We start from the raw sequence: 23,817 nt of genomic DNA, 5'->3' as shown, positions 1-23,817 counted from the left end.
TCTCATTAGGAACTCACATTTCCCTCTGTATCTCTCATTAGGAACTCACATTTCCCTCTGTACCTCTCATTAGGAACTCACATTTCCCTGTCTGTACCTTTCATTAGGAACTCACATTTCCCTCTGTATCTCTCATTAGGAACTCACATTTCTCTCTGTACCTTTCATTAGGAACTCACATTTCCCTCTGTATCTCTCATTAGGAACTCACATTTCCCTCTGTATCTCTCATTAGGAACTCACATTTCCCTGTCTGTACCTTTCATTAGGAACTCACATTTCCCTCTGTATCTCTCATTAGGAACTCACATTTCCCTCTGTATCTCTCATTAGGAACTCACATTTCCCTCTGTACCTTTCATTAGGAACTCACATTTCCCTCTGTATCTTTCAGTAGGAACTCACATTTCCCTCTGTATCTCTCATTAGGAACTCACATTTCCCTCTGTATCTCTCATTAGGAACTCACATTTCCCTCTGTACCTTTCATTAGGAACTCACATTTTCCTCTTTATCTCTCATTAGGAACTCACATTTCCCTCTGTATCTCTCATTAGGAACTCACATTTCCCTCTTTATCTCTCATTAGGAACTCACATGTCCCTCTGTACCTTTCATTAGGAACTCACATTTCCCTCTGTTTCTCTCATTAGGAACTCACATTTCCCTCTGTATCTTTCATTAGGAACTCACATTTCCCTCTGTACCTTTCATTAGGAACTCACATTTCCCTCTTTACCTTTCATTAGGAACTCACATTTCTCTCTGTATCTCTCATTAGGAACTCACATTTCTCTCTGTATCTTTCAGTAGGAACTCACATTTCCCTGTCTGTACCTTTCATTAGGAACTCACATTTCCCTGTCTGTACCTTTCATTAGGAACTCACATTTCCCTCTCTGTACCTTTCAGTAGGAACTCACATTTCCCTCTGTATCTTTCAGTAGGAACTCACATTTCCCTCTGTATCTCTCATTAGGAACTCACATTTCCCTCTGTATCTCTCATTAGGAACTCACATTTCCCTCTGTATCTCTCAGTAGGAACTCACATTTCTCTCTGTACCTTTCATTAGGAACTCACATTTCCCTCTGTATCTTTCAGTAGGAACTCACATTTCCCTCTGTATCTCTCATTAGGAACTCACATTTCCCTCTGTATCTCTCATTAGGAACTCACATTTCCCTCTGTACCTTTCATTAGGAACTCACATTTCCCTCTGTACCTTTCATTAGGAACTCACATTTCCCTCTGTATCGTTCATTAGGAACTCACATTTCCCTTTGTATCTTTCATTAGGAACTCACATTTCCCTCTGTATCTCTCATTAGGAACTCACATTTCCCTCTGTATCTCTCAGTAGGAACTCACATTTCCCTTTGTATCTTTCATTAGGAACTCACATTTCCCTCTGTATCTCTCATTAGGAACTCACATTTCCCTCTGTATCTCTCATTAGGAACTCACATTTCCCTCTGTATCTCTCATTAGGAACTCACATTTCCCTCTGTATCTCTCATTAGGAACTCACATTTCCCTCTTTATCTCTCATTAGGAACTCACATTTCCCTCTTTATCTCTCATTAGGAACTCACATTTCCCTCTGTACCTTTCATTAGGAACTCACATTTCCCTCTGTATCTCTCATTAGGAACTCACATTTCCCTCTGTATCTTTCATTAGGAACTCACATTTCCCTGTCTGTACCTTTCATTAGGAACTCACATTTCCCTCTGTATCTCTCATTAGGAACTCACATTTCCCACTCTGTACCTTTCATTAGGAACTCACATTTCCCTCTGTACCTTTCATTAGGAACTCACATTTCCCTCTGTATCTTTCATTAGGAACTCACATTTCCCTGTCTGTACCTTTCATTAGGAACTCACATTTCCCTCTGTATCGTTCATTAGGAACTCACATTTCCATCTGTATCTCTCATTAGGAACTCACATTTCCCTCTGTATCTTTCATTAGGAACTCACATTTCCCTCTGTATCTCTCAGTAGGAACTCACATTTCCCTTTGTATCTTTCATTAGGAACTCACATTTCCCTCTGTATCTTTCATTTGGAACTCACATTTCCCTCTGTATCTCTCATTAGGAACTCACATTTCCCTCTGTATCTCTCTTTCGGAACTCACATTTCCCTCTGTATCTCTCATTAGGAACTCACATTTCTCTCTGTACCTTTCATTAGGAACTCACATTTCCCTCTGTATCTCTCATTAAGAACTCACATTTCCCTCTGTACCTTTCATTAGGAACTCACATTTCCCTCTCTGTATCTTTCATTAGGAACTCACATTTCCCTCTCTGTACCTTTCAGTAGGAACTCACATTTCCCTCTGTATCTCTCATTAGGAACTCACATTTCCCTCTATCTTTCATTTGGAACTCACATTTCCCTCTGTATCTTTCATTAGGAACTCACATTTCCCTCTGTATCTCTCATTAGGAACTCACATTTCCCTCTGTATCTCTCATTAGGAACTCACATTTCCCTGTCTGTATCTCTCATTAGGAACTCACATTTCCCTCTGTACCTTTCGTTAGGAACTCACATTTCCCTCTCTGTATCTTTCATTAGGAACTCACATTTCCCTCTGTATCTCTCGTTAGGAACTCACATTTCTCTCTGTACCTTTCATTAGGAACTCACATTTCCCTCTGTATCTCTCATTAGGAACTCACATTTCCCTCTGTATCTCTCATTAGGAACTCACATTTCCCTCTGTATCTCTCATTAGGAACTCACATTTCCCTCTGTACCTTTCATTAGGAACTCACATTTCCCTCTGTACCTTTCATTAGGAACTCACATTTCCCTCTGTACCGTAGGAACTCACATTTCCTTCTGTATCTTTCATTAGGAACTCACATTTCCCTCTCTGTACCTTTCAGTAGGAACTCACATTTCCATCTGTACCTTTCGTTAGGAACTCACATTTCCCTCTGTATCTCTCATTAGGAACTCACATTTCCCTGTCTGCACCCCCCCCCCCCCCCCCCCCCCCCCCCCACCACTTGTTTCTGGATCCTCTCCTCCACTCTGGAGCTCCTCTCTCAGGTAGACAGGTGAGGAGACCAGAGAGGTTGTTGGGAACATCAGCCTGGGGGTCACCAGGTAGACAGGAGAGGAGACCAGAGAGGATGTTGGGAACATCAGCCTGAGGGTCACCAGGTAGACAGGAGAGGAGACCAGAGAGGATGTTGGGAACATCAGCCTGAGGGTCACCAGGTAGACAGGAGAGGAGACCAGAGAGGATGTTGGGAACATCATTCTGGGGGTCACCAGGTAGACAGGAGAGGAGACCAGAGAGGATGTTGGGAACATCAGCCTGGGGGTCACCAGGCAGACAGGAGAGGAGACCAGAGACCAGAGAGGATGTTGGGAACATCAGCCTGGGGGTCACCAGATAGACAGGAGAGGAGACCAGAGAGGATGTTGGGAACATCAGCCTGGGGGTCACCAGGCAGACAGGAGAGGAGACCAGAGAGGATGTTGGGAACATCAGCCTGAGGGTCACCAGGTGGACAGGAGAAGAGACCAGTGAGGATGTTGGGAACATCAGCCTGGGGGTCACCAGATAGACAGGAGAGGAGACCAGAGAGGATGTTGGGAACATCAGCCTGGGGGTCACCAGGTAGACAGGAGAGGAGACCAGAGAGGATGTTGGGAACATCAGCCTGAGGGTCACCAGGTAGACAGGAGAGGAGACCAGAGAGGATGTTGGGAACATCAGCCTGGGGGTCACCAGATAGACAGGAGAGGAGACCAGAGAGGATGTTGGGAACATCAGCCTGAGGGTCACCAGGTAGACAGGAGAGGAGACCAGAGAGGATGTTGGGAACATCAGCCTGGGGGTCACCAGGTAGACAGGAGAGGAGACCAGAGAGGATGTTGGGAACATCAGCCTGGGGGTCACCAGATAGACAGGAGAGGAGACCAGAGAGGATGTTGGGAACATCAGCCTAGGGGTCACCAGGTAGACAGGAGAGGAGACCAGAGAGGATGTTGGGAACATCAGCCTGAGGGTCACCAGGTAGACAGGAGAGGAGACCAGAGAGGATGTTGGGAACATCATTCTGGGGGTCACCAGGTAGACAGGAGAGGAGACCAGAGAGGATGTTGGGAACATCAGCCTAGGGGTCACCAGGTAGACAGGAGAGGAGACCAGAGAGGATGTTGGGAACATCAGCCTAGGGGTCACCAGGTAGACAGGAGAGGAGACCAGAGAGGATGTTGGGAACATCAGCCTGAGGGTCACCAGGTAGACAGGAGAGGAGACCAGAGAGGATGTTGGGAACATCAGCCTGAGGGTCACCAGGTAGACAGGAGAGGAGACCAGAGAGGATGTTGGGAACATCAGCCTGAGGGTCACCAGGTAGACAGGAGAGGAGACCAGAGAGGATGTTGGGAACATCAGCCTGAGGGTCACCAGGTAGACAGGAGAGGAGACCAGAGAGGATGTTGGGAACATCATTCTGGGGGTCACCAGGTAGACAGGAGAGGAGACCAGAGAGGATGTTGGGAACATCAGCCTGAGTGTCACCAGGTAGACAGGAGAGGAGACCAGAGAGGATGTTGGGAACATCAGCCTGAGGGTCACCAGGTAGACAGGAGAGGAGACCAGAGAGGATGTTGGGAACATCAGCCTGAGGGTCACCAGGTAGACAGGAGAGGAGACCAGAGAGGATGTTGGGAACATCAATCAGAGATAGTAGTAACTTATGCAGAGCCTCTGTTAGATATTCAGAACACGACGACAAAGAAAAACGAAACAAAAAGACACGCTGGGGGGGGGGTTATGGGTAAAAGGAGACAAAATAATTATCTGAAAACCAGAATAACTTGAAAGTTTGTTGTTGAGTGTCCTCTTTACCGGGAAACAAAATATAGATGAATTGTTGTTACGTAAGAATTTTTATTTTTTATTTTTGTAAATTATTTTATTCGTTGTGTTCTAAATATCATACAAGCATAAATTAGAATAAGTTTTACCTTGTTGATTTATTCATGTTAAGCTGTTCTGTGGAGAGACGACACTGTTCTGCACAGGCTGCTTCTACACGGGGCATGTCCCAAATGGAACCCTATGGGGCCTGGTCTAAAGTAGTGCACTACAAAGGGAATAGGGCCCTGGTCTAAAGTAGTGCACTACAAAGGGAATAGGGCTCTGGTCTAAAGTAGTGCACTACAAAGGGAATAGGGCCCTGGTCTAAAGTAGTGCACTACAAAGGGAATAGGGCCCTGGTCTAAAGTAGTGCACTACAAAGGGAATAGGGCCCTGGTTAAATGTAAATAGTGTGCCGTTTGGGACACAGTGGGAAAGTCTACACGGTACCAGTGCCAAGGAAATGACATAACAATGAATAAAAGATAAGGACCTGGGAAAGTGCTGAACTGGCTCTGGTTGTCAGAAATTGGCCTTGGATGGTGGAGTGTTTCCAGGGTACAGGGGGCAGGAGGGCAGGGTCTTGGCCTCGGATGGTGGAGTGTTTCCAGGGTACAGGAGGGCAGGGTCTTGGCCTCGGATGGTGGAGTGTTTCCAGGGTACAGGGGGCAGGGGGGCAGGGTCTTGGCCACGGATGGTGGAGTGTTTCCAGGGTACAGGGGGGCAGGAGGGCAGGGTCTTGGCCACGGATGGTGGAGTGTTTCCAGGGTACAGGGGGCAGGGGGGCAGGGTCTTGGCCTCGGGTGGTGGAGTGTTTCCAGGGTACAGGGGGCAGGAGGGCAGGGTCTTGGCCTCGGATGGTGGAGTGTTTCCAGGGTACAGGGGGCAGGAGGGCAGGGTCTTGGCCTCGGATGGTGGAGTGTTTCCAGGGGGCAGGAGGACAGGATCTTGGCCTCGGATGGTGGAGTGTTTCCAGGGTACAGGGTACAGGAGGGCAGGGTCTTGGCCTCGGATGGTGGAGTGTTTCCAGGGTACAGGGGGCAGGGTCTTGGCCTCGGATGGTGGAGTGTTTCCAGGGTACAGGGGGCAGGAGGGCAGGGTCTTGGCCTCGGATGGTGGAGTGTTTCCAGGCGACAGGGGGCAGGAGGGCAGGGTCTTGGCCTCGGATGGTGGAGTGTTTCCAGGGTACAGGGGGCAGGAGGGCAGGGTCTTGGCCTCGGATGGTGGAGTGTTTCCAGGGTACAGGGGGCAGGAGGGCAGGGTCTTGGCCTCGGATAGTGGAGTGTTTCCAGGGTACAAGGGGCAGGAGGGCAGGGTCTTGGCCTCGGATGGTGGAGTGTTTCCAGGGTACAGGGGGCAGGAGGGCAGGGTCTTGGCCTCGGATGGTGGAGTGTTTCCAGGGTACAGGGGGCAGGAGGGCAGGGTCTTGGCCTCGGATGGTGGAGTGTTTCCAGGGTACAGGGGGCAGGAGGGAAGGGTCTTGGCCTCGGATGGTGGAGTGTTTCCAGGGTACAGGGGGCAGGAGGGCAGGGTCTTGGCCTCGGATGGTGGAGTGTTTCCAGGGGGCAGGAGGGCAGGAGGACAGGATCTTGGCCTCGGATGGTGGAGTGTTTCCAGGGTACAGGGGGCAGGAGGGCAGGGTCTTGGCCTCGGATGGTGGAGTGTTTCCAGGGTACAGGGGCAGGAGGGCAGGGTCTTGGCCACGGATAGTGGAGTGTTTCCAGGGTACAGGGGGCAGGAGGGCAGGGTCTTGGCCACGGATGGTGGAGTGTTTCCAGGGTACAGGGGGCAGGAGGACAGGGTCTTGGCCTCGGATGGTGGAGTGTTTCCAGGGTACAGGAGGGCAGGGTCTTGGCCTCGGATGGTGGAGTGTTTCCAGGGTACAGGGGGCAGGGTCTTGGCCTCGGATGGTGGAGTGTTTCCAGGGCACAGGGGGCAGGAGGGCAGGGTCTTGGCCTCGGATGGTGGAGTGTTTCCAGGGTACAGGGGGCAGGAGGGCAGGGTCTTGGCCTCGGATGGTGGAGTGTTTCCAGGGTACAGGGGGCAGGAGGGCAGGGTCTTGGCCTCGGATGGTGGAGTGTTTCCAGGGTACAGGGGGCAGGAGGGCAGGGTCTTGGCCTCGGATAGTGGAGTGTTTCCAGGGTACAAGGGGCAGGAGGGCAGGGTCTTGGCCTCGGATGGTGGAGTGTTTCCAGGGGGCAGGGGGCAGGAGGGCAGGGTCTTGGCTCTCTTGGCCGTTTCCTCTCCCTCTGTCAGGGCCGGTTCCTCTCCCTCTGTCAGGGCCGGTTCGTCTCCCTCTGTCAGGGCCGGTTCCTCTCCCTCTGTCAGGGCCGGTTCCTCCCTCTCTGTCAGGGCCGGTTCCTCCCCCTCTGTCAGGGCCGGTGACTCCCCCTCTGTCAGGGCCGGTGACTCCCCCTCTGTCAGGGCCGGTTCCTCCCCCTCTGTCAGGGCCGGTGACTCCCCCTCTGTCAGGGCCGGTGCCTCTCCGTCTGTCAGGGCCGGTTCCTCCCCCTCTGTCAGGGCCGGTTCCTCCCCCTCTGTCAGGGCCGGTTCCCTCCCCCTCTGTCAGGGCCGGTACCTCTCCCTCTGTCAGGGCCGGTACCTCTCCCTCTGTCAGGGCCGGTTCCTCTCCCTCTGTCAGGGCCGGTTCCTCTCCCTCTGTCAGGGCCGGTTCCTCTCCCTCTGTCAGGGACGGTTCCTCTCCCTCTGTCAGGGCCGGTGCCTCCCCCTCTGTCAGGGCCGGTTCCTCTCCCTCTGTCAGGGCCGGTTCCTCTCCCTCTGTCAGGGCCGGTTCCTCTCCCTCTGTCAGGGCCGGTTCCTCTCCCTCTGTCAGGGCCGGTGACTCTCCCTCTGTCAGGGCCTGTGACTCTCCCTCTGTCAGGGCCGGTTCCTCTCCCTCTGTCAGGGCCGGTTCCTCTCCCTCTGTCAGGGCCGGTGACTCTCCCTCTGTCAGGGCCTGTGACTCTCCCTCTGTCAGGGCCGGTTCCTCTCCCTCTGTCAGGGCCGGTTCCTCTCCCTCTGTCAGGGCCGGTTCCTCTCCCTCTGTCAGGGCCGGTGACTCTCCCTCTGTCAGGGCCGGTGACTCTCCCTCTGTCAGGGCCTGTGACTCTCCCTCTGTCAGGGCCGGTTCCTCTCCCTCTGTCAGGGCCGGTTCCTCTCCCTCTGTCAGGGCCGGTGACTCTCCCTCTGTCAGGGCCGGTGACTCTCCCTCTGTCAGGGCCGGTTCCTCTCCCTCTGTCAGGGCCCGTTCCTCTCCCTCTGTCAGGGCCGGTTCCTCTCCCTCTGTCAGGGCCGGTTCCTCTCCCTCTGTCAGGGCCGGTTCCTCTCCCTCTGTCAGGGCCGGTTCCTCTCCCTCTGTCAGGGCCGGTTCCTCTCCCTCTGTCAGGGCCGGTTCCTCTCCCTCTGTCAGGGCCGGTGACTCGCCCTCTGTCAGGGCCGGTTCCTCTCCCTCTGTCAGGGCCGGTTCCTCTCCCTCTGTCAGGGCCGGTTCCTCTCCCTCTGTCAGGGCCGGTTCCTCTCCCTCTGTCAGGGCCGGTACCTCTCCCTCTGTCAGGCCCGGTTCGTCTCCCTCTGTCAGGGCCGGTTCCTCTCCCTCTGTCAGGGCCGGTTCCTCTCCCTCTGTCATGGCCGGTTCCTCTCCCTCTGTCATGGCCGGTTCCTCTCCCTCTGTCATGGCCGGTTCCTCTCCCTCTGTCATGGCCGGTTCCTCTCCCTCTGTCAGGGCCGGTTCCTCTCCCTCTGTCAGGGCCGGTTCCTCTCCCTCTGTCAGGGCCGGTTCCTCTCCCTCTGTCAGGGCCGGTTCCTCTCCCTCTGTCAGGGCCGGTTCCTCTCCCTCTGTCAGGGCCGGTGCCTCTCCCTCTGTCAGGGCCGGTGGCTCTCCCTCTGTCAGGGCCGGTGGCTCTCCCTCTGTCAGGGCCGGTGGCTCTCCCTCTGTCAGGGCCGGTTCCTCTCCCTCTGTCAGGGCCGGTTCCTCTCCCTCTGTCAGGGCCGGTTCCTCTCCCTCTGTCAGGGCCGGTTCCTCTCCCTCTGTCAGGGCCGGTACCTCTCCCTCTGTCAGGGCCGGTTCCTCTCCCTCTGTCAGGGCCGGTACCTCCCCCTCTGTCAGGGCCGGTTCCTCCCCCTCTGTCAGGGCCGGTTCCTCCCCCTCTGTCAGGGCCGGTTCCTCTCCCTCTGTCAGGGACGGTACCTCTCCCTCTGTCAGGGCCGGTACCTCTCCCTCTGTCAGGGCCGGTTCCTCTCCCTCTGTCAGGGCCGGTTCCAGGCATAAGGGAACCCCGTTTAAGGGGCCTCTATTTTTTTAGGAACTCCGTCGTGATCTCAACTTACTATTGAGAGCAGTGGCGTGTATTCCTGTACCTAAGAGTATGTCAACTTCCATCTTCACCTGGATACATGATTTCCAGTAGCAGGTTATTGAACCCAGGTCAGGATATGGTGTAAATGACACTGCGTCTGAGTCCCAAGTGGCAGCCTATTCCCTATATAGTGCACGACTTTAAACCAGGGCTGGCACCCTATTCCCTATATAGTGCACTACTATAAACCAGGGCTGGCACCCTATTCCCTATATAGTGCACTACTTTAAACCAGGGCTGGCACCCTATACCCTATATAGTGCACTACTATAAACCAGGGCTGGCACCCTATTCCCTATATAGTGCACTACTTTAAACCAGGGCTGGCACCCTATACCCTATATAGTGCACTACTTTAAACCAGTGCTGGCACCCTATTCCCTATATAGTGCACTACTTTAAACCAGGGCTGGCACCCTATTCCCTATATAGTGCACTACTATAAACCAGGGCTGGCACCCTATACCCTATATAGTGCACTACTTTAAACCAGGGCTGGCACCCTATTGGGTGCTAAGATACCTAGCAAGTGCCAAATGTCCAGGTCTGCCCTAGAAAACCTATGGAAATTACAATCGGCAGAACGGTCAAACCCTCCAAAAAATGTGACGGACGTTTTGGCCTCTAAAATTAGTTTATTATGATCAAGTTCAATCCCCCCGGTGAATTGTTTTACAGTTGGCTACACATAGAGATATTTAAATAAATCGATGCAGCCCTGGATAGATTCCATACATAGTATCTGACTTGACTAGATTATGTCCTGATCCCAGGTCAGCCCTAAATAGGCTCTGTATGTGACTCAGCAGAATGTTATAGTGTCTCGCTTGACTAGATTATGCCCTGATCCCAGGTCAGCCCTAAATAGGCTCCATATGTGACTCAGCAGAATGTTATAGTGTCTCACTTGACTAGATTATGTCCTGATCCCAGGTCAGCCCTAAATAGGCTCCATATGTGACTCAGCAGAATGTTATAGTGTCTCACTTGACTAGATTATGTCCTGATCCCAGGTCAGCCCTAAATAGGCTCCATATGTGACTCAGCAGAATGTTATAGTGTCTCGCTTGACTAGATTATATCCTGATCCCAGGTCAGCCCTAAATAGGCTCCATATGTGACTCAGCAGAATGTTATAGTGTCTCGCTTGACTAGATTATGCCCTGATCCCAGGTCAGCCCTAAATAGGCTCCATATGTGACTCAGCAGAGTGTTATAGTGTCTCACTTGACTAGATTATGTCCTGATCCCTGGTCAGCCCTAAATAGGCTCTGTATGTGACTCAGCAGAATCTGTTGGATGACAACTCACAACCCATGTCTTCTGAAGGACGACTCACAACCCATGGATTCATGTCTTCTGAAGGACAACTCACAACCCATGGCATAATGTCTTCTGAAGGACATCTCACAACCCATGGATTCATGTCTTCTGAAGGACATCTCACAACCCATGGCATAATGTCTTCTGAAGGACAACTCACAACCCATGTCTTCATGTCTTCTGAAGGACAACTCACAACCCATGGATTCATGTCTTCTGAAGGACAACTCACAACCCATGGCGTCATGTCTTCTGAAGGACGACTCACAACCCATGGCTTCATGTCTTCTGAAGGACAACTCACAACCCATGGATTCATGTCTTCTGAAGGACGACTCACAACCCATGGATTCATGTCTTCTGAAGAAAGAGCTGAATGCACAGCTGAGCCACCGTCAGGAATATTGATCTCCAGCTGAGCCACCGTCAGGAATATTGATCTCCAGCAGAGCCACCATGAGGAATATTGATCTCCAGCAGAGCCACCATGAGGAATATTGATCTCCAGCTGAGCCACCGTCAGGAATATTGATCTCCAGCTGAGCCACCGTCAGGAATATTGATCTCCAGCTGAGCCACCGTCAGGAATATTGATTTCCAGCTGAGCCACCATGAGGAATATTGATCACCAGCTGAGCCACCATGAGGACTATTGATCTCCAGCTGAGCCACCATGAGGAATATTGATCTCCAGCTGAGCCACCGTGAGGAATATTGATCTCCAGCTGAGCCACCATGAGGAATATTGATCACCAGCTGAGCCACCATGAGGACTATTGATCTCCAGCTGAGCCACCGTCAGGAATATTGATCTTCAGCTTTGAGTTGTTTAACGTAGATATCATTGACATGATGGCTTTCACCCGACTGTGACGGTTTGACGGAGCCTCAGGCCAGGTTCTCTGTTCTCTGTTCTGTTCTCTGTTCTCTGTTCTGTTCTCTGTTCTGTTCTCTGTTCTGTTCTCTGTTCTCTGTTCTCTGTTCTGTTTTCTGTGCTGTTCTGTTCGCTGTTCTGTTCTCTGTTCTGTTCTCTGTTCTCTGTTCTCTGTTCTGTTCTCTGTTCTGTTCTGTTCTCTGTTCTCTGTTCTGTTCTCTGTTCTGTTCTCTGTTCTGTTCTCTGTTCTGTTCTCTGTTCTCTGTTCTCTGTTCTCTGTTCTCTGTTCTGTTCTCTGTTCGCTGTTCTGTTCTCTGTTCTGTTCTCTGTTCTGCTCTCTGTTCTGTTCTCTGTTCTCTGTTCTGTTCTGTTCTCTGTTCTGTTCTCTGTTCTCTGTTCTCTGTTCTGTTCTGTTCTCTGTTCTGTCCTGTTCTCTGTTCTCTGTTCTCTGTTCTCTGTTCTCTGTTCTCTGTTCTGTTCTCTGTTCTCTGTTCTGTTCGCTGTTCTCTGTTCTGTTCGCTGTTCTGTTCTCTGTTCTCTGTTCTGTTCTGTTCGCTGTTCTGTTCGCTGTTCTGTTCGCTGTTCTGTTCTCTGTTCTCTGTTCTGTTCTGTTCTCTGTTCGCTGTTCTGTTCGCTGTTCTCTGTTCTGTTCTCTGTTCGCTGTTCTGTTCGCTGTTCTGTTCTCTGTTCTGTTCTCTGTTCTGTTCTCTGTTCTGCTCTCTGTTCTGTTCTCTGTTCTCTGTTCTGTTCTCTGTTCTGTTCTCTGTTCTCTGTTCTGTTCTGTCCTGTTCTCTGTTCTCTGTTCTCTGTTCTGTGTTCTGTGTTCTGTTCTCTGTTCTCTGTTCTGTTCGCTGTTCTCTGTTCTGTTCGCTGTTCTGTTCTCTGTTCGCTGTTCTGTTCGCTGTTCTGTTCGCTGCTCTGTTCTCTGTTCTGTTCTCTGTTCTGTTCTGTTCTGTTCTGTTCTCTGTTCTCTGTTCTCTGTTCTGTTCTCTGTTCTGTTCTGTTCTCTGTTCTCTGTTCTGTTCTCTGTTCTGTTCTCTGTTCTGTTCTCTGTTCTGTTCTCTGTTCTGTTCTCTGTTCTCTGTTTTGTTCTCTGTTCTGTTCTCTGTTCTGTTCTCTGCTCTCGGTTCTGTTCTCTGTTCTCTGTTCTGTTCTCTGTTCTCTGTTCTGTTCTCTGTCCTCGGTTCCGCTCTGCTCTGTTGTGCTCCTGTTCAGTTCTGCTCCTGTATGCTGTAGTCTAATTAATTTCATGCCTCAGTGGGATGTATTTACCCCTTCAGCATGAACACTGTTTATTCCACTAGAATCCCTTTATTTTAATTACACATACACACACACACACACACAGAGAGAGAGAGAGAGAGAGAATAGGATTTCATTGGCTGTGTATTATCATTCTGCCAAACTACATTCTAACAGTAGTCTGTTACTATCCTGTCTCTGAGAACTACATTCTAACAGTAGTCTGTTACTATCCTGTCTCTGAGAACTACATTCTAACAGTAGTCTGTTACTATCCTGTCTCTGAGAACTACATTCTAACAGTAGTCTGTTACTATCCTGTCTCTGAGAACTACATTCTAGAACAAATGTAAGCATTCTGGAAGGTACTAGACTACACTGTGTTGTTCTGTACTGTATGTGAGCCCCTGTCTCCTGCCAGAGAGGACTGTGGGAGATACCCTGGTGAAGCCTGCTGGATAAAGGATTATTGTTATCAGAAAATTATATTTCTCACTGAGCATCCCCCAGATCACACAGTGGTCCATAGATGGAAGGAAAGCCCTGTATCTATCTAGTTGTGAGCAGCCAGCCAGTCTCTCCATCCAGTCAGCCCTCTCTCTCTCTCTACCTCCATCCCTGTCTCTCTCTGGTCTGTTCCAACTCTCCATCCAGTCAGCCCTCTCTCTCTCTACCTCCATCCCTGTCTCTCTCTGGTCTGTTCCATCTCTCCACCCAGTCAGCCCTCTCTCTCTACCTCCATCCCTGTCTCTCTCTCTGTTACTACAGGGAACACTCCAGTCTAGAGATAGATCAACACATATAACTACAGGAACACTCCAGTCTAGAGATAGATGAACACATATAATAACTACAGGAACACTCCAGTCTAGAGATAGATCAACACATATAACTACAGGAATACTCCAGTCTAGAGATAGATGAACACATATAATAACTACAGGAACACTCCAGTCTAGAGATAGATCAACACATATAACTACAGGAACACTCCAGTCTAGAGATAGATGAACACACATAATAACTACAGGAACACTCCATTCTAGAGATAGATGAGCACATATAATAACTACAGGAACACTCCAGTCTAGAGATAGATCAACACATATAACTACAGGAACACTCCAGTCTAGAGATAGATCAACACATATAACTACAGGAACACTCCAGTCTAGAGATAGATCAACACATATAACTACAGGAACACTCCAGTCTAGAGATAGATCAACACATATAACTACAGGAACACTCCAGTCTAGAGATAGATGAACACACATATAACTACAGGAACACTCCAGTCTAGAGATAGATCAACACATATAACTACAGGAACACTCCAGTCTAGAGATAGATCAACACATATAACTACAGGAACACTCCAGTCTAGAGATAGATCAACACATATAACTACAGGAACACTCCAGTCTAGAGATAGATCAACACATATAACTACAGGAACACTCCAGTCTAGAGATAGATCAACACATATAACTACAGGAACACTCCAGTCTAGAGATAGATCAACACACATAATAACTACAGGAACACTCCATTCTAGAGATAGATGAACACATATAATAACTACAGGAACACTCCAGTCTAGAGATAGATCAACACATAGAACTACAGGAACACTCCAGTCTAGAGATAGATCAACACATATAACTACAGGAACACTCCAGTCTAGAGATAGATCAACACATATAACTACAGGAACACTCCAGTCTAGAGATAGATCAACACATATAACTACAGGAACACTCCAGTCTAGAGATAGATCAACACATATAACTACAGGAACACTCCAGTCTAGAGATAGATCAACACATATAACTACAGGAACACTCCAGTCTAGAGATAGATCAACACATATAACTACAGGAACACTCCAGTCTAGAGATAAATCAACACATATAACAACAGGAACACTACAGTCTAGAGATAGATCAACACATATAACTACAGGAACACTCCATTCTAGAGATAGATGAACACACATAATAACTACAGGAACACTCCATTCTAGAGATAGATGAACACACATAATAACTACAGGAACACTCCATTCTAGAGATAGATGAACACATAGAACTACAGGAACACTCCAGTCTAGAGATAGATCAACACATATAACTACAGGAACACTCCAGTCTAGAGATAGATCAACACATATAACTACAGGAACACTCCAGTCTAGAGATAGATCAACACATATAACTACAGGAACACTCCAGTCTAGAGATAGGACAACACATATAACTACAGGAACACTCCAGTCTAGAGATAGATCAACACATATAACTACAGGAACACTCCAGTCTAGAGATAGATCAACACACATAATAACTACAGGAACACTCCATTCTAGAGATAGATGAACACATATAATAACTACAGGAACACTCCAGTCTAGAGATAGATCAACACATAGAACTACAGGAACACTCCAGTCTAGAGATAGATCAACACATATAACTACAGGAACACTCCAGTCTAGAGATAGATCAACACATATAACTACAGGAACACTCCAGTCTAGAGATAGATCAACACATATAACTACAGGAACACTCCAGTCTAGAGATAGATCAACACATATAACTACAGGAACACTCCAGTCTAGAGATAGATGAACACACATAATAACTACAGGAACACTCCAGTCTAGAGATAGATCAACACATAGAACTACAGGAACACTCCAGTCTAGAGATAGATGAACACACATAATAACTACAGGAACACTCCAGTCTAGAGATAGATCAACACATATAACTACAGGAACACTCCAGTCTAGAGATAGATGAACACACATAATAACTACAGGAACACTCCAGTCTAGAGATAGATCAACACATAGAACTACAGGAACACTCCAGTCTAGAGATAGATGAACACACATAATAACTACAGGAACACTCCAGTCTAGAGATAGATCAACACATAGAACTACAGGAACACTCCAGTCTAGTGAAAATAAAACATTGAAACGGTTGAAGATTATCAAGAGAGACAGGAGAGACAGGAGAGACAGGAGAGACAGGAGAGACAGGAGAGACAGGAGAGACAGGAGTGACAGGAGTGACAGGAGTGACAGGAGTGACAGGAGTGACAGGAGTGACAGGAGAGACGTGCGAGACGTGAGAGGAGACGTGCGAGACGTGAGAGGAGACGTGCGAGGCGTGAGAGGAGACGTGCGAGACGTGAGAGGAGACGTGCGAGACGTGAGAGGAGACGTGCGAGACGTGAGAGACATTAGAGATAGCAGAGATAATAGAGACCTAAGGAGAGATATTAGACCGTGCGATAAAGGGGTTGTGTGGAGCTCCATATCTCATCCTGCGTCCTACATGGCTATAGGGTTCCATTTTGGGGGCATCCTCAGTGTGGTGGTAACAGATAGCTGTGGTATTGATACCTCATTACTCCTTTACATCCTCAGTGTGGTGATAACAGATAGCTGTGGTATTAATACCTCATTAGAGACCCCTTTACATCCTCAGTGTGGTGGTAACAGATAGCTGTGGTATTAATACCTCATTAGAGACCCCTTTACATCCTCAGTGTGGTGGTAACAGATAGCTGTGGTATTAATACCTCATTACTCCTTTACATCCTCAGTGTGGTGGTAACAGATAGCTGTGGTATTAATACCTCATTAGAGACCCCTTTACATCCTCAGTGTGGTGATAACAGATAGCTGTGGTATTAATACCTCATTACTCCTTTACATCCTCAGTGTGGTGGTAACAGATAGCTGTGGTATTAATACCTCATTAGAGACCCCTTTACATCCTCAGTGTGGTGGTAACAGATAGCTGTGGTATTGATACCTCATTAGAGACTCCTTTACATCCTCAGTGTGGTGGTAACAGATAGCTGTGGTATTAATACCTCATTAGAGACCCCTTTACATCCTCAGTGTGGTGATAACAGATAGCTGTGGTATTAATACCTCATTACTCCTTTACATCCTCAGTGTGGTGGTAACAGATAGCTGTGGTATTAATACCTCATTAGAGACCCCTTTACATCCTCAGTGTGGTGGTAACAGATAGCTGTGGTATTGATACCTCATTAGAGACCCCTTTACATCCTCAGTGTGGTAACAGATGGCTGTGGTATTAATACCTCATTAGAGACCCCTTTACATCCTCCGTGTGGTGATAACAGATAGCTGTGGTATTGATACCTCATTACTCCTTTACATCCTCAGTGTGGTGGTAACAGATAGCTGTGGTATTAATACCTCATTAGAGACCCCTTTACATCCTCAGTGTGGTGATAACAGATAGCTGTGGTATTAATACCTCATTAGAGACACCTTTACATCCTCAGTGTGGTGATAACAGATAGCTGTGGTATTAATACCTCATTAGTGACCCCTTTACATCCTCACTGTGGTGGTAACAGATAGCTGTGGTATTAATACCTCATTACTCCTTTACATCCTCAGTGTGGTGGTAACAGATAGCTGTGGTATTAATACCTCATTACTCCTTTACATCCTCAGTGTGGTAACAGATAGCTGTGGTATTAATACCTCATTACACCTTTACATCCTCAGTGTGGTGATAACAGATAGCTGTGGTATTGATACCTCATTACTCCTTTACATCCTCAGTGTGGTGATAACAGATAGCTGTGGTATTAATACCTCATTACCCCTTTACATCCTCAGTGTGGTGATAACAGATAGCTGTGGTATTAATACCTCATTAGAGACCCCTTTACATCCTCAGTGTGGTGGTAACAGATAGCTGTGGTATTGATACCTCATTAGAGACCCCTTTACATCCTCAGTGTGGTAACAGATAGCTGTGGTATTGATACCTCATTAGAGACCCCTTTACATCCTCAGTGTGGTAACAGATAGCTGTGGTATTAATACCTCATTAGAGACCCCTTTACATCCTCAGTGTGGTGATAACAGATAGCTGTGGTATTAATACCTCATTACACCTTTACATCCTCAGTGTGGTGGTAACAGATAGCTGTGGTATTAATACCTCATTAGAGACCCCTTTACATCCTCAGTGTGGTGATAACAGATAGCTGTGGTATTGATACCTCATTACACCTTTACATCCTCAGTGTGGTGATAACAGATAGCTGTGGTATTGATACCTCATTACTCCTTTACATCCTCAGTGTGGTGGTAACAGATAGCTGTGGTATTAATACCTCATTAGAGACCCCTTTACATCCTCAGTGTGGTGATAACAGATAGCTGTGGTATTAATACCTCATTAGAGACCCCTTTACATCCTCAGTGTGGTGGTAACAGATAGCTGTGGTATTAATACCTCATTAGAGACCCCTTTACATCCTCAGTGTGGTGATAACAGATAGCTGTGGTATGATACCTCATTACCCCTTTACATCCTCAGTGTGGTGATAACAGATAGCTGTGGTATTGATACCTCATTAGAGACCCCTTTACATCCTCAGTGTGGTGATAACAGATAGCTGTGGTATGATACCTCATTACCCCTTTACATCCTCAGTGTGGTGGTAACAGATAGCTGTGGTATTGATACCTCATTAGAGACCCCTTTACATCCTCAGTGTGGTAACAGATAGCTGTGGTATTGATACCTCATTACACCTTTACATCCTCAGTGTGGTGATAACAGATAGCTGTGGTATTAATACCTCATTACTCCTTTACATCCTCAGTGTGGTGGTAACAGATAGCTGTGGTATTAATACCTCATTAGAGACCCCTTTACATCCTCAGTGTGGTGATAACAGATAGCTGTGGTATTGATACCTCATTAGAGACTCCTTTACATCCTCAGTGTGGTGATAACAGATAGCTGTGGTATTGATACCTCATTACTCCTTTACATCCTCAGTGTGGTGATAACAGATAGCTGTGGTATTAATACCTCATTAGAGACCCCTTTACATCCTCAGTGTGGTGGTAACAGATAGCTGTGGTATTAATACCTCATTAGAGACACCTTTACATCCTCAGTGTGGTGATAACAGATAGCTGTGGTATTAATACCTCATTAGAGACCCCTTTACATCCTCAGTGTGGTGATAACAGATAGCTGTGGTATTAATACCTCATTAGAGACACCTTTACATCCTCAGTGTGGTGATAACAGATAGCTGTGGTATTAATACCTCATTAGAGACCCTTTACATCCTCAGTGTGGTGGTAACAGATAGCTGTGGTATTGATACCTCATTACACCTTTACATCCTCAGTGTGGTGGTAACAGATTGCTGTGGTATTGATACCTCATTACCCCTTTACATCCTCAGTGTGGTGATAACAGATAGCTGTGGTATTAATACCTCATTACACCTTTACATCCTCAGTGTGGTGGTAACAGATAGCTGTGGTATTAATACCTCATTACACCTTTACATCCTCAGTGTGGTGATAACAGATAGCTGTGGTATTAATACCTCATTAGAGACTCCTTTACATCCTCAGTGTGGTGGTAACAGATAGCTGTGGTATTAATACCTCATTAGAGACTCCTTTACATCCTCAGTGTGGTGATAACAGATAGCTGTGGTATTAATACCTCATTAGAGACTCCTTTACATCCTCAGTGTGGTGGTAACAGATAGCTGTGGTATTAATACCTCATTAGAGACTCCTTTACATCCTCAGTGTGGTGGTAACAGATAGCTGTGGTATTAATACCTCATTAGAGACCCCTTTACATCCTCAGTGTGGTGATAACAGATAGCTGTGGTATTAATACCTCATTAGAGACCCCTTTACATCCTCAGTGTGGTGGTAACAGATAGCTGTGGTATTAATACCTCATTAGAGACTCCTTTACATCCTCAGTGTGGTGGTAACAGATAGCTGTGGTATTAATACCTCATTAGAGACCCCTTTACATCCTCAGTGTGGTGATAACAGATAGCTGTGGTATTAATACCTCATTACTCCTTTACATCCTCAGTGTGGTGGTAACAGATAGCTTTGGTATTGATACCTCATTACACCTTTACATCCTCAGTGTGGTGGTAACAGATAGCTGTGGTATTAATACCTCATTAGAGACCCCTTTACATCCTCAGTGTGGTGGTAACAGATAGCTGTGGTATTGATACCTCATTACACCTTTACATCCTCAGTGTGGTGATAACAGATAGCTGTGGTATTAATACCTCATTACCCCTTTACATCCTCAGTGTGGTGGTAACAGATAGCTGTGGTATTGATACCTCATTAGAGACCCCTTTACATCCTCAGTGTGGTGATAACAGATAGCTGTGGTATTGATACCTCATTAGAGACCCCTTTACATCCTCAGTGTGGTGATAACAGATAGCTGTGGTATTAATACCTCATTAGAGACCCCTTTACATCCTCAGTGTGGTGATAACAGATAGCTGTGGTATGATACCTCATTAGAGACCCCTTTACATCCTCAGTGTGGTGATAACAGATAGCTGTGGTATTGATACCTCATTACTCCTTTACATCCTCAGTGTGGTGATAACAGATAGCAGTGGTATTGATACCTCATTAGAGACCCCTTTACATCCTCAGTGTGGTGATAACAGATAGCTGTGGTATTAATACCTCATTAGAGACCCCTTTACATCCTCAGTGTGGTGATAACAGATAGCTGTGGTATTGATACCTCATTACACCTTTACATCCTCAGTGTGGTGATAACAGATAGCTGTGGTATTGATACCTCATTACACCTTTACATCCTCAGTGTGGTGGTAACAGATAGCTGTGGTATTAATACCTCATTAGAGACCCCTTTACATCCTCAGTGTGGTGGTAACAGATAGCTGTGGTATTAATACCTCATTACTCCTTTACATCCTCAGTGTGGTGGTAACAGATAGCTGTGGTATTAATACCTCATTACTCCTTTACATCCTCAGTGTGGTGATAACAGATAGCTGTGGTATTAATACCTCATTAGAGACACCTTTACATCCTCAGTGTGGTGGTAACAGATAGCTGTGGTATTGATACCTCATTAGAGACCCCTTTACATCCTCAGTGTGGTGGTAACAGATAGCTGTGGTATTAATACCTCATTACACCTTTACATCCTCAGTGTGGTGGTAACAGATAGCTGTGGTATTAATACCTCATTAGAGACCCCTTTACATCCTCAGTGTGGTAACAGATAGCTGTGGTATTAATACCTCATTACCCCTTTACATCCTCAGTGTGGTGATAACAGATAGCTGTGGTATTGATACCTCATTACTCCTTTACATCCTCAGTGTGGTGATAACAGATAGCAGTGGTATTGATACCTCATTAGAGACCCCTTTACATCCTCAGTGTGGTGGTAACAGATAGCTGTGGTATTAATACCTCATTAGAGACCCCTTTACATGGGCCTCCTGAGTGGTGCTGTGGTCTAAGGCGCTGCATCGCAGTGCTAGCTGTGCCACTAGAGAACCTGGTTTGAGTCCAGGCTCTGTCGCACCCGGCCGTGACCAGGAGATCCATGGGGCGGCGCACAATTGGCCCAGCGTCGTCCGGGTTAGGGCGGGGTTTGGCCGGCAGGGAGGTTCCTGTCCCATCGTGCACTAGCACCTGGCCATTCCCGAGTCCGTTCCCGAGTCTGTACTGGAGTTGCAGCGATGAGACAAGACTGTAACAACCAATTGGATACCATGAAATTGGGGAGAAAAAAGGAGTAAAAAAAATACAATATGTACAAAAAAAACGATTTAAAAATGTGTTTGTAGCCTGTCACACACACACACACACACATTCACAAACACAGGATGGACAGGGAGAGGGAATCAACTAGCTTTGTGGAACAGCCTTCTCTCGTCTCGGGTCTGTCTCCCTTCAGGAAGAGACCGGGTCTGTCTGTCTCCCTTCAGGAAGAGACCGGGTCTGTCTGTCTCCCTTCAGGAAGAGACCGGGTCTGTCTGTCTCCCTTCAGGAAGAGACCGGGTCTGTCTGTCTCCCTTCAGGAAGAGACCGGGTCTGTCTGTCTCCCTTCAGGAAGAGACCGGGTCTGTCTGTCTCCCTTCAGGAAGAGACCGGGTCTGTCTGTCTCCCTTCAGGAAGAGACCGGGTCTGTCTGTCTCCCTTCAGGAAGAGACCGGGTCTGTCTGTCTCCCTTCAGGAAGAGACCGGGTCTGTCTGTCTCCCTTCAGGAAGAGGATGTGTTCCAAATGACACCCTGGTCCGCCGGTGGGTTGAAGGTAGCCGAGTGGTGGCCAAGTAACCAACAGGTCGCTGGTTCGAATCCTGGAGCCGGCTAGGTGAAAATATGTTATTGTGCCCTTGAGCCAGGCACTGAACCTCAATTCTCCTGTAAGTCGCTCTGGATAACAGCGACTCCTAAATGACTAAAATGTATTTTATTTATTTTAAAATGTGAAGCTGTGGAGGGAGTTTACGGTACTGTACGATCTAAACTCTGTTACACATTCAACACCGGGGCAACAAGAAAGAGACCCACTTCCTCAAACCTTTGGTAAAGAATATTAACGGCACGGGCTGGGCTGCAGTTGGACCTGATAATGACACTGCTTGTTGTATTCAAAGCAATAGACAAATCCTCCAAGGCTATACTCTCTGAGAGAGAGAGGGGGCCGAAGAGAGAGAGGGGGCCGAAGAGAGAGAGGGGGCAAAGAGAGAGCGAGGGGGAAAGAGAAAGAGAGGGGGAAAGAGAAAGAGAGAGGGGGCGAAGAGAGAGAGAGAGGGGGGGCGAAGAGAGAGAGAGAGAAAGAGAGAGAGAGAGAGAGAGAGAGAGAGAGAGAGAGAGAGAGAGAGAGAGAGAGAGAGAGAGAGGAGAGAGAGAGAGAGAGAGAGAGAGAGAGAGAGAGAGGAGAGAGAGAGAGAGAGAGAGAGAGAGAGAGAGAGAGAGAGAGAGAGAGAGAGTGAGAGAGAGAGAGAGAGAGAGGGAGAGAGAGAGAGAGAGAGAGAGAGAGAGAGAGAGAGAGAGAGAGAGAGGCGAAAGAGATAGGGAGAGAGAGAGAGAGAGAGAACAAACTGTACTGTAACTGATTAACAGGAAATTGCTAAAAAGTCTTCCTAATCCTTACAGACCTCCTTGTGTTGTCGTTGACTTACAACTGCATGCTGGGAAAAGATAAAACTGCCTTTAAAAAACTATTTCCCTATCCTCCTCTCCCTCTCTCCCTCTCTCCCTCTCTCTCCTCACTGTGCTCCAGTCTTTCTCTCTCTCTCTCTCTCTCTCTCTCTCTCTCTCTCTCTCTCCCTCCCTCTCCCTCCCCCTCTCTCTCTCTCTCCCTCTCTCTCTCACTGTGCTCCAGTCTCTCTCTCTCTGTCTCTCTATCTGTCTCTCTCTCTCCCTCTCTCTTTGCTCTCTCTCTATCTGTTATGTCTGTGTTGGGTATAACCTATAGTATAGTACAGTGTGTGGAGGCAGTAACTTTCCAACGTGATGTTTTATGTTCTCTTTCGACAACACTCTTTCTATAACAAAGTCATATTGGTAACACTTGGAGTTGTTGTGACAGCTCATAACAGGTGTTATAATGCACTCAGTGTATCATAAGGCATTATGAATGCAGTTATAAGTCATTATTTGTGTGTGTGCGTGTGTGTGCGTGTGTGCGTGTGCGTGTGTGCGTGTGCGTGTGCGTGTGCGTGTGCGTGTGCGTGTGTGTGTGTGTGTGTGTCAGTAGTATAAAATGAGTGTGTGTCAGTGTTTACATAATAGTACTTGTCTCTGTCCTCACAGGGACCATGGGTAGTCTAATGTCAGTGGTATAAAATATTTGATGCGGAGAACGTGGACGAAATCCCAGAATCCAGACATTCGAACCGTAATTCAACAATATCCAAAAATGTATTGAGCTTAAGTAGCGAATCAACTGAATGTGTTGAAAATGTATTAATTTGTCAAGTTGATCATAATATCATACGACTTGAACAGAATGCATCAGTGATTCGTATTTCCTGCAGCCTTATAAAGTATTTCCTGCGGCCTTATAAAGTATTTCCTGCGGCCTTATAAAGTATTTCCTGCGGCCTTATAAAGTATTTCCTGCAACCTTATAAAGTATTTCCTGCAGCCTTATAAAGTATTTCCTGCAACCTTATGAAGTATTTCCTGCAGCCTTATAAGGTATTTCCTGCAGCCTTATAAAGTATTTCCTGCAGCCTTATAAAGACGAAATGTGAAT

General features: G+C 47.5%; 2 protein-coding genes across 2 annotated transcripts in view; one reads left to right on the top strand and one right to left on the bottom strand.

Annotated features, from left to right (window-relative positions):
* The window catches only part of LOC129835989 (carbohydrate sulfotransferase 15-like), a 172,093-nt gene that overhangs the window by 68,689 nt on the left and 79,587 nt on the right, over nt 1–23,817 (top strand). The gene's annotated exons all lie outside the window — the stretch shown is intronic.
* On the bottom strand, nt 5,422–9,277 carry LOC129835903 (proline-rich protein 36-like). The gene is made up of 2 exons (XM_055901609.1): nt 9,256–9,277; nt 5,422–7,148 (listed from the first exon to the last, which is right to left on the bottom strand). The coding sequence occupies exons 1-2, from the start codon at nt 9,275–9,277 to the stop codon at nt 5,422–5,424; spliced, it is 1,749 nt and encodes a 582-aa protein (XP_055757584.1).

The sequence above is a fragment of the Salvelinus fontinalis genome, chromosome 37 (assembly GCF_029448725.1).
Source record: "Salvelinus fontinalis isolate EN_2023a chromosome 37, ASM2944872v1, whole genome shotgun sequence".
Lineage (NCBI taxonomy): Eukaryota > Metazoa > Chordata > Actinopteri > Salmoniformes > Salmonidae > Salvelinus > Salvelinus fontinalis.
This window is presented reverse-complemented; position numbering and strand designations above follow the sequence as displayed.

Bases quoted from the DNA above. Each gene is read 5' to 3' on its own strand.
- LOC129835903 (XM_055901609.1), bottom strand. From the start codon at position 9,277: ATGGAAGTTGACATACTCTTAG. The intron at 7,149-9,255 runs GTACAGGAATAC...CGGCCCTGACAG, and splicing joins GGAAGTTGACATACTCTTAG to AGGGAGAGGAAACGGCCAAG.